This window comes from Xiphophorus hellerii, chromosome 7, assembly GCF_003331165.1.
Source record: "Xiphophorus hellerii strain 12219 chromosome 7, Xiphophorus_hellerii-4.1, whole genome shotgun sequence".
Taxonomy (NCBI): domain Eukaryota; kingdom Metazoa; phylum Chordata; class Actinopteri; order Cyprinodontiformes; family Poeciliidae; genus Xiphophorus; species Xiphophorus hellerii.
The window spans coordinates 24,195,186-24,210,046 of NC_045678.1; the positions used below are offsets into that span (position 1 = coordinate 24,195,186).

A 14,861-nucleotide genomic window follows, 5' to 3' on the forward strand; every position below is an offset into this window, starting at 1 on the left:
GAAAAATTGATGCAGTTTGTCGGAAGGAACATTTTCTGATTTGTGTGGATATGTGTAAATGTTTATTTTCAGTAGATTTGTGGATTGGTGTGTTCTGGATAAGGGTTTCAAACACAACATCTGGATGCAGTGTGTTACTGCATCCCTGTTTGAAAACACACAGGCAGATAGACATGAATACTATCATGTGGCTTCCCATTAGCCCCATTTTACATGCTGAGGAAAAAAACTCCCTGTACTACATTTGTCCGTCCTGCTGTGAACCCATGTGAGTGTTGCACGTGGATTGGGTGGCACCCAGAGTTTTTCATCTTCACTTTGAAATTGGAAAACGCACCTGAATGGGAAACTAGATCTGAAAAGGGAGACATATGAAAGAGATCAGGGGACACTGCGTACTTCTTTTAGCAATTAGCATAGTGCTGTTTGTCCTCAAGCCTCATAAAAGTCTGGACAAGAATATCAGAGAGAGAAGGAGAAAAATAATAAAGGCAGGCAATTCCATCAGACATTCCCATCAACCCCAAATGCTTTTAACCTTGGTTTTATTACAAGGATGTCATTTAAAAAGGGCATTGCTTTATTTATTTTTTCTCTGAGGACAAGAGAGAACAGACACGCAAAGGCACTGATATCATGGGGTTGTTAATTATGATGATCCCGACAGAATCTGTCTGTTTAACACAGAATAGCAGAGTCCACCCAATCCAAACTGCACTGCTTTCTTTTTGTTGCCTCATTAATAGGGTTCAGTTCTAAACAAATTATTTTATTATCCGATGCTCGTTCCCGTAGGCCCACTCCATTAAATAAAGACAAAGCCAGCAACAAATGCGGTCCCTATGGGGAAAACATGCAAAGCCACGATTCCAGTGTGTAACAAGTGTTTTCATGTGAGCACCATCTGTGACTCTGTATCCACTCCAACTAAAATAATTTGCACAGGAATAACAGAGCAGATATTAAAGGTTTATTATGAGCTTAGCTGGTAATGTCTTAAGGCTTGTGATTAGATGAAGAAATTAATAACTTCTGCTAAAAACAGAATTTACCGACAGATATAAAAACACAAAGTGGAGATGAAATATGCCTGCTTTTTTTAATCTCTTTACTGGCACAGAGTCGAGGAAGCTGCACTTACAAATTTCACTCTGCATTTTCCTTTTCCTTTCTTTGGACACAGCATCTCTTTCTTCTCCTTGCACATACTTACCTTCAAACCTCTCTTCAGCCCTTTGCCACGCACTCACCCCCTGTCCTTCACTGTCATTTTCCTACTTGATAATCAGGTTTTATTCCTCTTACACTGCAACATATCCATCTTCATTGGCCCTGAAGTATACTTGCCATTCCGTTCTAGAAACAAAAAGACACATTCTCAAAACTGCTTCCTAATGGCAATTCAAAAAGGCCAATTGATGTTTTGATTTCACTTCTTATTTTCAGACCTATAAAGATGGATATTGCAGCTGTGGATTACAATATGTTGGACAAATTTATCATTTCCCTCCGTTCTATTGTTTGCTAATGCTTTGCCGTTGTTACAGATCATGTCAATGGACATTGCACTAGTCCCACCTCTCAGCCCTGCTCGGCGGGGAAGCCTCGCATTCCAATGGGTCCCGAAGGGCCACGGCTAACCCGCAGAGGCCCTGGCCGACCACCCTTCCGAAAGGCCCAGTCTGCTGCTTGCATGGAGATCTCTTTGCCTGTGTCCCACACTGAAGGTGTGTGCTTGTCTTCCCAAATCCCATCCTTAAAACCTTCATAACATAACCCACCCCCAACATTCCTAATGACTGCATGTTACCCTCTGTCCCTTTGGTAAGTGAACTGTGACCTGATACATAGTTAACACAATGCTAATGCAAGATGGCACCCTGATTTTTGTACTTCTCAAAAGGAGAGAGCACATGGTCTCATAATCAAATAAACAACAACTAATTATTTGCAGCAAAAAAGTAAAGGTCAAATAAAAAGATATGCTTAGCACAGTCTGCTACCACTCTAATTGTACAAAGTATATTAGTTGTTCGGTTCCACTTCACACAAGACTAAGACAAAACCAAAGGAAAACAAAAGCCTTAAAAATTGAGCTAAGACTGGGGAGAATCACACACACCTCCAAATTGTGCATATGGGAAGATTCCTTGAAAACCAACTAGAGTTTAATTTCAATATATTTTGTTCAAATAAAAAATATATTGATGACTCAAAGAGAACCAATGGAATCATACTATATAATGAGGATGGTAAAGAACAAAAAAGGAGGAAAAATTCCAAGCAGTAGTTCATAGGGTTTGTAATACAATACAATGGTTGCAACAGTAATAATAGTTACAATAACCACAGCATAGTAGGAAATAGTGATCACTAAAAAAAACACTTCAAGTTTTGTATGCATGATTTTTCTTTTCTAACTACATTTGTTGAAATATGTCCACAGAGTGCTGCACCAGGTAAAACTTATTGGAAATGACAATAACATTACATACCCAACAGTGGTAGACCACTGGTGATGTTTACTTCTCCACAGAAAAGTTGAAACTGTTGATAAAAGCACAGGGACCTTACATATTAACAGGGAGATTCCACAGATTTAAACAAAAATAATCTAGTGAAGATATACAGTAGTATTAATAGAGATCGAATTAATGTAGGGTGGCCAAAAAAGTCACATGGAGAAATGCTTAAAAAAATCAGAAGAGTCATGTTACCTTAACATTGAAATGAGGTTTGAAGAGAATGAAATTGTCTCTATAGACTGATGTTCTGTATTCAATAGAGCAGTCTTAATCTGGTGTGCAATGACTGGGAAAATATGCTCATCTATCAGCTGAATTACTTGTTGGAATAATATGAGAAACATTTTTTTCCCAAGAAACTCTTTTTGTGCTCTTCATTTGATTATGTGGAACAGGATTTCTGCACCTTGCATTAGCATCACCTCTCAACTAAATTAACTGCAAGCTCTGCCTCTTTCAAATGCAAGAAACAACCCTTGCATTGTGTGCTTTTGAACTGTTGCTTGTGTCAACCATGTTCCAGGCCTGAAGGTTGTGCAATGTAAAGTGAATTTGCAAGATAAGTTTTTTTTTTTTCACAGGATCTTTTTTTTTCCTCTTCAAAATCCAAAATATCTTATGTTGGTTATCATAACCTTTAACTTACAGCATCACTGATGTGTTTTAAGGGATCTCAGTGTAATTTTCCAGATAGGTTAGAGGTTGGTGATGTAATATTTAATTCCATCAGTATTACTTTGGAAAAGCTACATGGATTTGTAGCTCAGATGGGAAAATCCTTAGAAACAAAAAGTATTTGTCAGAAATGCCACAAATCTGGCCTTTTATGGAAGAATGGCAATGAGAACGCCGTTGTGTAAAAGAAACTCATCGAGAAGTCCCTTTTACATAAGGCATGTAGGAAACACAGCACACATTTAAAAACTTGTTCTGTGGCTAAATGACTCTAAACAGTGTTTGGCCTTTATGCAAGACTCCATGGTTGGTGAGAAATTTCAATGAAAATAATTCTGATTACAGGGGTTGCTCGCCTTCAGTAGGATCAGGAAAAATGGTTAGAGTTGCAGTAAGACGGGTTGAGCTAAATTTAGGGCAACCTTCCTAATGCATGTAAAAGGCCTAAGAGGCTTACTTTCTTACAGCATAATTACCTTAAATTTACAGTTATAGCTACATTGAAGCATATTTATGTAAGGATGAGAGAAACCCCTCTCTACATCCAATCTGAAACCACTTCTTTTTTTTTCTATTTTACAACTATGTACTGTTTTGTCTTGGTCAACCACAAAGCTCCAAACAAAACCTACTGAAGTTTACAGTTCTTTTGAAATATAAAAAAGTTTAAAATTTGTGAACACTTTTAGAGGCAGTATATCAATTTGAACAATGTTAGCATATTCCTTAGCTAAATTAACTAAATTAAGACAGACACCATAAGATAATTGTCTTAGCAAAGTCTGTGTCTTCTGTTCAGTGTTGTTGTTCACCATGTAAAGGGAAACATGATTCAGTTTTACATTTGAAAAATGTCCCTTTATCTCTTACTTAGCAAATGGCAAGAGTATGCGCTGTCAAATCCAAGATGAAAATGTTTTTTCTAGCAACATAATTTCTGAGGTATGGGCAACAGAACTGACATATAAATGGCTTTTCAGCTAAGACTGCATCATTTAATCACAAATTGTGTGTGAGTTCTTGTACTTAGTCTGTCACTGACAGGCTGCAGAGAGAAAGAGATGTTTCTGGAAATCTTTGGCATCATCTTAGTTGAATAATCAACAATTTATGGTGATGTTGAGCATTTTTACATTTATTCAAAGGGTACCTAACATAATTTTCTAAAAAAAAAGTCACACAGAGAGAGGTTGATTTGGTTGGCTGATGCTCTGAAGGTGGGAAAAATTACACATACCAAGGAAATTGCAAGTTCAAGGAAAAGATTTAAACTGGCTATCCATAAAATTGACTGAAGCCTGACTGACCTTATTGCGTAAGTTGTTGTGACAAACTGCTGTGTGCTAATTTACAGTTCAAATCTGTCTTACTGTGCAGCTGTAATTCAGCTCAATGCATTATCTTAAAGTAAAGCCAGCCAAACTAAAACAATGAATTGATTTCAGAGTGCCTTGATGCCACGTGTAATCTCTCCATTGATCGTAAACTTTCAAAAGTCTTTGGCAGTGTGGGTCGGCCAATCCCATTTCACTCATGGACCTATTTTCACTTTTATTCTGAGCTCTCTCAGATCAACAAAAAGTCTCAGTCAAGTCACGAAAGGCAGATCTCTCCACAGGAGACTCAACATTGTGACAGCCCACGAAATGTCACAGCTACTGTTGCCACCCTGCACGCACATCAAGCATAAAGTAAGAGCAAAAGTTGGTCAGTTGGAGGTTAAATTGCGTTCTCAAATCCCTCGTTCTTCAAATCCTTGCTGGTCTTCAAAGCTGTAACTATTTGCATTCAGTCTGTTTGTAAGCTCCATGAATGCTTTCAGGAGTCTTCACAGCTAATGAAAGTATATTCTACCAACCAGAGTGCAGTGCTGTTTGTTGCAGTCAAAGCCGAGCCCTTCATATCAGTTCTGCAAGTCACACTGCTGTCTTCATCAACCTCATTATACAAGAGTGACCTGGAACCAGGAGGGAAGCAGTTCTTCATTACCATAAGCTAAATGTTTTATTAAAGTTGCTCTCTTGGCTACAGGTGCATTACCAGTGAGAGCAATGCTGACAACAGAGAAAGTCACTCCTTACCACACTTGATTTCAAGCATTTATGACCTCTGATAATTGCAATTTGACAGACGGCTTGAGAAATGTAGCATAAAAATTTTATAATAATGTGAATGATAAGCAGTGCCATATCACCCTGCCTCAACCTGGATGTCGAGATATAACAACACTTAAAGTTGGCCTATTTTATGGCTTGTATATGTATTTATCAAGTTATTTGCAGCATATTTCAAAAGGTTTTCTTTCTTTTCTACATCTTACATTCAGCTTTTTTGCAAATCCACAACTTAGGCTCTTCTAAGGCAGATCAGTGCAAGCATGGAAAATGACACAAATTTATTGCCACTGCTTGCTTGATAGCAACAGCTCATACTCGACTATGTTCAAATTTATAATACTCTTGTCTGGTCTTGACTATTAGCAAAATTCTGGCAATGCTGGTGTTCAGGCAAAGTAAGCTCTACTGAATACTTCTTGTAAGTTGGACCCTTCAAAGCAATCAAGTGGGTCCTTGGGTTTGTTGTGCTAGCTGTCTCCATTGGAGTCTCATGCAATTACCACAGGTATCTGGCAGGTTATAGGTCAAAGGTAGAAAAGTTTTCCACAAGTGTTAGTGTACTAACAAGTTAAAAGTAAATTGTTTGCTGCAATTAAAGCTATCTGTAGACACAACATTTGTGGGCACCATTGCAGAAGATGTGTAAATATTGCACCTGAATAAATTTTCAAAAATAAATGAATTTTTTACTGAAGCAGCATAATCTCACACAGGAAGCTAAAGATATAAGAACATAAAACATGTGAGAACATACTGCTGCAATAACAGATGGATTTATTTTAAGACTTTTTATGCATCTCCACTAGGGATGCTATCACAATTTTCTCTGAAAAACTTTTTTTTTTTCTTTCACACACTGCAACTTCTTTTAATTAGCCTTTCAATTGCTGGCTCACCTTTGCATATACTGTATCGGTTACCTACCTTTGGGACTGTTGTGTATCAGCTGCGCTGGGTTACCACGGTGAAGAGACAGCAGGATAACTGAAATAATTAAAGGTCAGAAAACAGTGCGAGAAATGAGGCTGATGTTAATGAGGCCTACATGCCAGGCCTTGAGACAGAGGAGGGAAATGGCAGGGGAAGCCCGACTGAATGTACAGTGAACATTTCTACAGCACCGACTCTAATTTGAGCGCAAATGTATTAAATATTAACAATCCAACTTATAGTTCAGTACTTTGTATGTCTAATTAGTTAGTGAGTCTTGTTTACCATTAGTGAAGCTCCCATACAGCACATTTTTAGCTAAATCACAACGCACTGTTGTGGCTCGCTGAACTTCAAACAAATATGAGATTGATTGGCCTGCTTTTACTCTTACCCATACTCTTGCTACTTCTTTTGCTCTTTAAATTGTTACAAATTGAAGACAAAGTCTTTCCCAGTTAGGCATTGAAATTTGACCTGTCTGTGTTTAGTCAGCCAATATAAGTACCCCCACCAAATAAAATAGAATTAGGCATCGTCTCCAGTCTTTCGTCCATGTCTCTATTATGTGTTGCAGGTGTACGTGTACATAGCACTGTTTAGCTCTTGTCTGTCTCACCTCCTCTATACCGCCTAGCCTGTCTATGCCTCCCTGTAAGGGGCCTCAAGGGGTCCCTGTGTCCTGTCAGAACACCACTGTGCCTGACTTTCATTAGCCAGCACCCCACAGGCTCTGTCACGCAGCGTAAACACACCCCAGTGACACACGGCGAAAGCAGGCTGCTGCCGCCCAGACACACGACAGAGGTTTATTGTATGCTCACAGATGCCTGCTGCAGTGTACAGCACTGTTTTCAAAGATAGCAAAGGTTTTGGAGAAAAAAGAGAGCAATTTTTTACCCACATGTTTTGTTGTATCTTTCCACATAGATGCATGAGTGAACTTTTAACTAGTTTGGAAACTGAAATTCAGTATACACATACTTTGAAATAACATTAATTACAGATTATTTGATCAGCAATTTTGTATCCAATTTCTGATCACCAATTTAGTTCTGACTTGCTGAATGTTAGCCAATTCCTCTTTCAGAAGTTTAAATAATAAAAACATATCTACCAATAAAATATTGGTTCTACACCAGTACCCCAAATGTAAAGAGCTGTTTTACTCTGTATCACTGAAAACTTACAAATACAATAAAATCCCTTTGGATATAGCACAGAATTACATCATCTGTCTTTTACAAATGAGGCTACAGCTTACTTGCTTTTTTTGCAGGTTTTGAATGGCTCTTGAGAAAAAATAGACTCATTCAAAACACATGAAGTAAGAACAGTACAGCAAAGTCCAAATTAATATTTGAGAGAGAAAAATACTCTGATGTTATGTAAGGTGTTACACTATTTATCCAGTTGTTTATTTATAGCTTCAATGGAGAGTTAAAACAGCCTTTCTACTCTGAGAAATATTTTTTATATACATTTGGAGCAGATTTACACCATGTCTAAGTGAGAGCGGACGACCTGTGGTTCTCAACTCTGCAGTTAAACAGTTTCAAAAATGTTTCAACATTTTAAACTATTTGAAATCTTACATTTTAGATAAGCATGATTATCACAGTTTTCTATTTATGTGTGTCTGCTAACTGAAAGACGATCTGTCAGAGCTTAGCTATGACGCATTCACTGATCAAAAACAATAGGATTGTTGAGTTCATAACCAGCTGCTCCAGCCTCAAAGAAGATCAAGTTGATTTGTCAGTTCATCTACAATTCCAGAATTTCAGAATTAGCTATTTTAAAATCATAAGTGAGGTGCTTAAATTGATAAAATGAGTTCTTTGATAGAAAATTATATGCACATGCATGAAGCAAGATTTTAAGCCCATAATAGGAAGGTTTCATATATTACAATAAAGTTGCCTATATTTAGCTTTCAACCTCTGCTTAGTATAAGACACACTAACATTTGTAAATGTTAGCAGAATATTGAAAATGTCCGCATTAAGGTAAGGGTCAATGTTCCCTAGGGAATAAACACAGAGAGTGTGGTTTTAGTAATATCAGCCAAAAATAATTGCAAATTCTCCATCGCCAATTTAAAATTCATGTCCACTAATATTTTGTCATGCAATAGTTTTGTTCAGAATCTATTCATCTGTCACAGTGTCCTGCTTGCAGTGTTTTCCCCCACAACAGTTGAGCTTAAACATGAGCACGTTGTTGAGCATAAAGAGTCAGAAGATGTGAAGATACATTGTTTGGTCACTAGAAACAGAGGTCGGATCACCCATCTTTTACTGCTACGCTTTCACTGCCGTATACTTTTAAAGAAATGTTTTCCACGCTCAGTTGCTTTCTTTTCTTCTCTTCCTTTTTGTTGTTCTCTGGAACCGTTGTTCATCCGTCCATCTTGTCTGTTGCGTTGCTGCTCTTGTTTGTTTGTGCGCACTGGTGTGTGTACGTGTTTCTCTGGGCCATGATGGGGATGTGGTTTTCTTCTACGGGGTTCATGTTGTTGGGGGACAATTAGGGCATGCATCAAGGAGGGCAATGCTTCAGCAGTTACACGGAGTCACTATGTACTCCCATGACGAGCACCACACCACCGCCTCGTACTGCTGGAACGAGAGAGGTAAGGGGGCTTCGGCAGACACACAAACACACCTACCGCTGTCCTGCTGACTTGTTTGCGTCCGTCCGTCAGTCAGAATGTCAACTCGTTTTGTGGCCCTGTGTCATCTGAACATGCCTTCAGCTGTGTCATCTTGTCTTAGACAATGTACGAACTGGGTGGGCCATGTCATCTTTACAGAGGAGCAGCTAAATCTTTCACAGGCTTTTTGCTTGGTACTGCTTTTATGGTCAAGGGAGATGTCCTGTTTTTGTTTCTTTTTAGGTTGTGTTTAATCAACAAGGAGAGCTTGGGTATTCTGGGATTTAAAGATCAAATGTTCAACTTGTCTTTGATAAAAGCACTTTGGAAAATTATTCAGAATCCTTGGCCTTTTCCACATTTTGTCCCATTACCATCAGAAAACATCATTGTATTTTATTGTGTTTTACATAATGCAACAAAACAAAGTTGCACATGATTGTGAAATGAAAGGAAACAGTTTTTCAAACTTTTTTTAACCAAAAAAGTTAAATCTGCAGAGTGAAACTGGTTTGAAAACCATGTAAGCTTTTTCTTCAATAAGTATTAATGATTTTGTGTTGGCCTGACACAAAATCTTGACAAAATGCATTGATGTTGGTGGTTTGAATTGGACAAAATGTGGTAAATGTTTAAGGAATAAAATACTTTTTAATGGCATTGGTAGTACAAATCTATGTAAAAGATAATTAGATTGCATACTGTAAAGTGTTGCAAAAAAGATGCAGCCTTTTAATATCTGTTTGGATTCAATTTATCTGTTTGATAAGCGTACACCAGGCTTTGCACCCATCTGTACTTGCTTTTCCATAAAGCCTCCACCTTTTGTAACATCAGTCTAAGAGTGCAGTACTGAACGTCTCTTGGCTCTGAATTATTCAGAAATGCAGCAATACGGAAATACTTTCATGATGGAAGCTTTAAGCACACAATGAGTGCGTGGGTATGCATGTCTCACCAGATGGAGTCCTGTCCATCTGGCTAGTCCAGTGACTAAGGACTAGTGTAATGTCAATAAACTTAAAGCATAAATGTGTATGCGTTTCTTTATGTGTGCGGATGTTTATGTTTCAGGTAGAGGTGGTGTTTCTGTCCAGGTGTCTTTACTGTGAATATTCACTTTGCTTCTAAGTGTTTGACATCCATTCACAGGCATTTTTGTTGCAGTGTTTTATATCACTTAGTCAAGAAATTAACCATTTTTGAGTTTTAAAAAAGTTTCAACCATGCTTATCACTCATTTTCCTTCCTGTATGAACTTTTTCTTTTTAACTGCTTGTCCTGCCATACCTCCTTTCTGTTATGCTACCATTCCGCTCCACTAATCTTTCACCAACTCTTGTAAAAAAAAACCCTTTTTCCACAACTTTACCTTATGTTTCTTTCCCTCTTGCTCCTCTTCTCCCCATCATTGCTTCCCATCTGTCTCCTCATTCTTTGTTTCCGCCATGCCTGTGTGTTCGGCCATTGTTCTTGCCGCCGCTGCTACAGAGAGTCGTGAAAACTCCTTCAGCCGCTCTCGCAGTTCCAGCGTGTCTAGCATTGACAGGGACACCAAAGAAGCTATCACCACACTGCAGTTTGGAGAGTCCTATGGACGCAAGAGTGATGCCCTGCCCACTCCATGTCTGTGGGTAGGGACTAGCTTAGGAGTGGTCATCCTTATCCCACTATCGATCCCCACTGACCACGAGGAGAGGATGGAGGACCCTGTCACTGTTGGCCCTAGTGGTAAGCACCAGCACTTCTAGGTTTTTTGTGACACAAAGTGTAGCTCATGAACTGTTTTTATTTATGTGTTGTTTTAAAAGATGAAAATATGTATGCCTTTGTGAATAATCAGTGGAAAAGCTATAAATCTGTCAATTCTTTCCGTGTCCGGGCCAGACACGAAAAGCCAGTAATGCCAATAACATTGCTGTAATGTTACTGGCAATACAGCAGTCAAACTCTTATAATTGTTGATAAGCTTTTTTGCATGTTTCCACTCTTATTTTGACATTCTATCTGAGAGGTTACCATCATCCTGGAAAATTCTCTATGAGATCAAGTTATTACTTATTATTATTAAAAGAATACTGCTACTTACAGTCAAGAAAACTGTATTAGTAAAATGAAGTTACATTGACGCGTCTTTGGAAGTCACATTGGTCACTTCGTTAAACGCCTTCTGACCGTATTTCAATAAGCCAATGGTGGCCTGTACTTTTCCATCTTTTAAAGAGAAGCAGGCCCACAGCATCACTGATGCCCTACCATATTTAACAGTAAGTATGGTGGTGCTGTGTGCTATACTTTATTTATTCTCTCATCTTTTCTACATAGGAAAATTTAAGAGAAATTTATTGTGTTAAAATTGTTAGAGAAGATGACTATTCCACCAGTGATTTGTTTTTTTTTTTAAATTAAGATAAATTTTACATCAATAAAGTGCTCAAATTAAAGGTTGCATTTTTGCTATTTTTTTTAGAATGGGATTATTTTAATAAAAATAGCGTAAGGGAACGGAAAAAAGTGTGTTTCTCTATTTTTCTTTGTTTGTTTTCCTCTGAAAATTGTGCGATTACATGCCCATCTACTCTAAAACCTCTCAAAATACCATGTTTTCGCAAAGGAGGCCAATTTAGTAAAACGGCAGGACATTTTCTGCAGACTTAAGTGCTCAATGTTCACTCTTAGAACAATGTAAGTCAAACACAGCAAGCATAGGAAACTCGTTTATTTCAATTGGATTTAATCTGTAGAGGAAGAGAACTTTTACAGGAATTTGTCATCCTTAATCTTGTAAATTACTGCTATCACCCAAGAGTTCAAAAGGGTTTGCTGCTTTGCTGTTTACTTTGAACATGATTAAATTGCAGCAGAAAAACATGCATTAGTTGTCCTCTGCAGTAAAACAGAAACATTTTGTAAAGTAATGACTTTCTTAAAAATTGGCTGTCTTAAGGGTTAGGATTTGAACAGCTGAAACAAGCTTGTTTTTACAATTTATGTTTTTCAGTTGTCCAAATCTTGAAGACATCAGTCTGGTCATATGTGTAACTAAGAAAACATTAGCAGCTGTCAGTAAAAACACTGGCAATTGTGTAATCATATGTGCGTTTCTTAAGCTTATTTATGAAATCTAAACTTTAAATTACTTTAACAGATATTGTTATGGATCCAACAGCTCCATAGCTTCTATATTTGCAGCCTTGAAAATTGTAGACCACTTGCCTCTTATCTCTTGTTTATCCTTTAAAACTTCCCAGGAGCAGTCCAAATGTTAAAAGGCTCTGTGCTTCGCTTTGGTTTCTTGGACTGCAATGGAGCCCTAATTCAGAGCCCATATGAGGTTTGGCGGGACCTGAATGCCCCAGAGGACCCTGACAGACCACGGAGGCGCAAGCTGGTCCACTTTTCCCCGTCCTCTTCCCAGGATGCCTTTGGAGAGGGACATTTGGCCGTAGTTTGCTCTGAGAGGCAGGCCAAAGTCTTCTTGATGCCCTCACAGTCTTGCCTCTTTGTCCACAACATCACAGAGTCGTCCTTTGTGCTTCGAGCTGATGTGGTATCTCTGTGCAACAGTGTGTGCCTGGCCTGCTTCTGTGCTAACGGGCACGTCATGACACTCAGGTAAGATTTATCTGCAGTGCTCAGAGTTCTGCATGTGGCTCACAGTTATCACTTCTGTTTTTTAAATAGATGATTAAGTTCTTTTGTAATGTACACATAAACCACAATGCAAGAAAAAGGATCGTTTTGAAAGTTATTTACCAGTAAAACTCTGAAAAGAACAGCACGCATTCCCAGCAATCTTGAATCTGTACTTTTTAGAATCATGTTTTGCTGCAATTTGCAACTTTAAAGTGGATATGTCATGCTTTTAAATCCTTCCTTTTCACATTTAAATCATTTACTTGTGATCTACTTTAAGTTGTCTAAATTTCTCATTATACTAGCTCCTCAAGCCTCTGTTGTATCCCTGTTCTGATTTGTGCTTGAGAGCAACTCACTTAGGTGTGGTTTCTTTAAATGCAGCTTAAGCATTTATTTACAATTATCTAGCTGCACAGAATTTTACCATCCATCTTTACATGTTCAAGCCAGAATTGCTACCAAAATTTTAATTAAGTTTTTTAGAGAAGGCCTCAACATATTTAACGAGTTAGCTAACACTAGCCAAAAAAAATTAAAGCAGCCAAAGCAATGCCAAATTGTTTATGTAATAAGTCAATTAAAACATCTTGTGCATTTATGTCCTAGAGGAGCAAAAAGAAAGCACAAAGCACTAACATCAGTAGAAGGCATGATGCTACTGCTATCAATATAATGACCACAACATTATATCAACACCCAATAAATTCATGTCTAAAGTATAGGTTTTTGTCATTTTAATGTTATTTGCTGGATACTGCTTTGCTGTGTCCATCATTTCCATAGACAGAATGAACTGACCTTCAATCAGATAAAATCTTTCAGCAAATCCTTCTTGACAGTAGCAGAGGCTACCAAAGTATTTGTCCTTGAAGTGCTTTGTGCAAACAAAGATGACTTTCCCCACGATGTGGGTACATTTCTAAGAACCTTCGAAGATGTTCTGATGCTATGGAACATTGTGATGAATTGTGTGAGTTAATACACCCAACATCTGAACACTTCAATCCACTTGTAGCTTCGGGCTCCTTGAACTTAGATTTCAAAATTGCTGCAAGAAATAACCTCCTGGCAGTGTTGCAAAATTGGTTAGCCAGAAGTTCATGGCCTTCTTTGGCAGTTCTGAATCAAATACTGTTTTTTGTTGCTCGGAGAAAAATGCAATAGAGAATAGAGAAACTGAACAGATAGAAAAAACATGACAATATAAAGATATCTACACAGCATCAGAGAAACATTCAACTTTTCTGCATTCCTATGGACTCCAAGTACACAACAAAATGCATTCAAGAACTAAAAAATTGGATGCTGCATGATATGTCTTCTTTAAGTCTTATGGGAATTGTCTTTTAATAATCTCCTCACATTAAAATAGGTAGATTTTTTGTCAAGTCCAGATAAGAACTGCTAAAATTAACTGTATAGATATCAGATTGAGATTCCAACATTTACAAATATAGTTTACTGATTCCACTCAATATTTTTCATTTAAAGCACCTGATCCGATGTATTTCAGACATGAATATTAAAATTCAAGTGCTTCATCTGGATATGCATTGGCTTTCTAGTCTTCTCTCATGCGCTTTGTAGATATAATGTTCTCATAGTTGAGAAAATCTGCTTCAAGAAATTACTCTTCACTACTCAGCTGGAAGCTAATTGGTTTTATTTGAATATCTGATTTCCTTTTCACTGCTGGGCATAAAGTTAGCTCTGACTTCCCATTTGGTGTTTTAAAAGGTAACTCGTATGATCTAAGTGTTCCGCAGGTATCTAATGTGTCTTTCATTCACTCCTGTCATTTATCTCGCAGTTTGCCCAGCTTAAGACCGCTGATGGATGTCAATTACCTGCCTCTGACAGACATGCGCATAGCAAGAACCTTTTGTTTCACCAATGAGGGGCAGGCACTGTATCTCAGCTCCCCGACAGAAATCCAGAGAATTACATACAGCCAGGAAATGTGTGACAACCTGCAGGTGAGCTTCTGTGCATAGGTATATATCTTTTGGTTGGGAAAAGCACCGGTGTTGTGAAGGAGCCGTACCCATTACTCATGCCCTTGTTAAAGCCCGGAGCGGACGGCGGGATTAGACGTCAGATGTCACTTTGGTTATACATGGTGCAAACTTCAAAGGATTGAAATTTTATATGGTTTTACTGTGTAAATGTGTTCATTTAAATATGAGCATCATCAAAGATATTTATTGTTCAGAGCTGACATTCCACACTTGCAACAAATGGATGTGGATTAAGTCATGTGATGTTTCTATAGTGCCATCTAGAGGCAAAGGTGGTCATAGTGTCATTACTGATGTTTTG

The 14,861-nt window shown here is 38.0% G+C and overlaps 1 protein-coding gene across 13 annotated transcripts in view; it reads left to right on the plus strand.

The window, feature by feature from the left end:
* stxbp5l (syntaxin binding protein 5L) overlaps positions 1-14,861 on the plus strand; it is a 154,389-nt gene that overhangs the window by 134,473 nt on the left and 5,055 nt on the right. For 7 of the 13 annotated variants that reach the window (XM_032568467.1, XM_032568468.1, XM_032568472.1 and 4 more), the window contains 5 exons: positions 1,548-1,727; positions 8,781-8,882; positions 10,395-10,634; positions 12,155-12,518; positions 14,353-14,518. In XM_032568467.1, coding sequence (XP_032424358.1) covers positions 1,548-1,727; positions 8,781-8,882; positions 10,395-10,634; positions 12,155-12,518; positions 14,353-14,518 — 1,052 coding nt within the window. The remainder of the gene's footprint in view (positions 1-1,547; positions 1,728-8,780; positions 8,883-10,394; positions 10,635-12,154; positions 12,519-14,352; positions 14,519-14,861) is intronic. The other 6 variants (XM_032568471.1, XM_032568476.1, XM_032568477.1 and 3 more) reach the window with 2 other exon arrangements.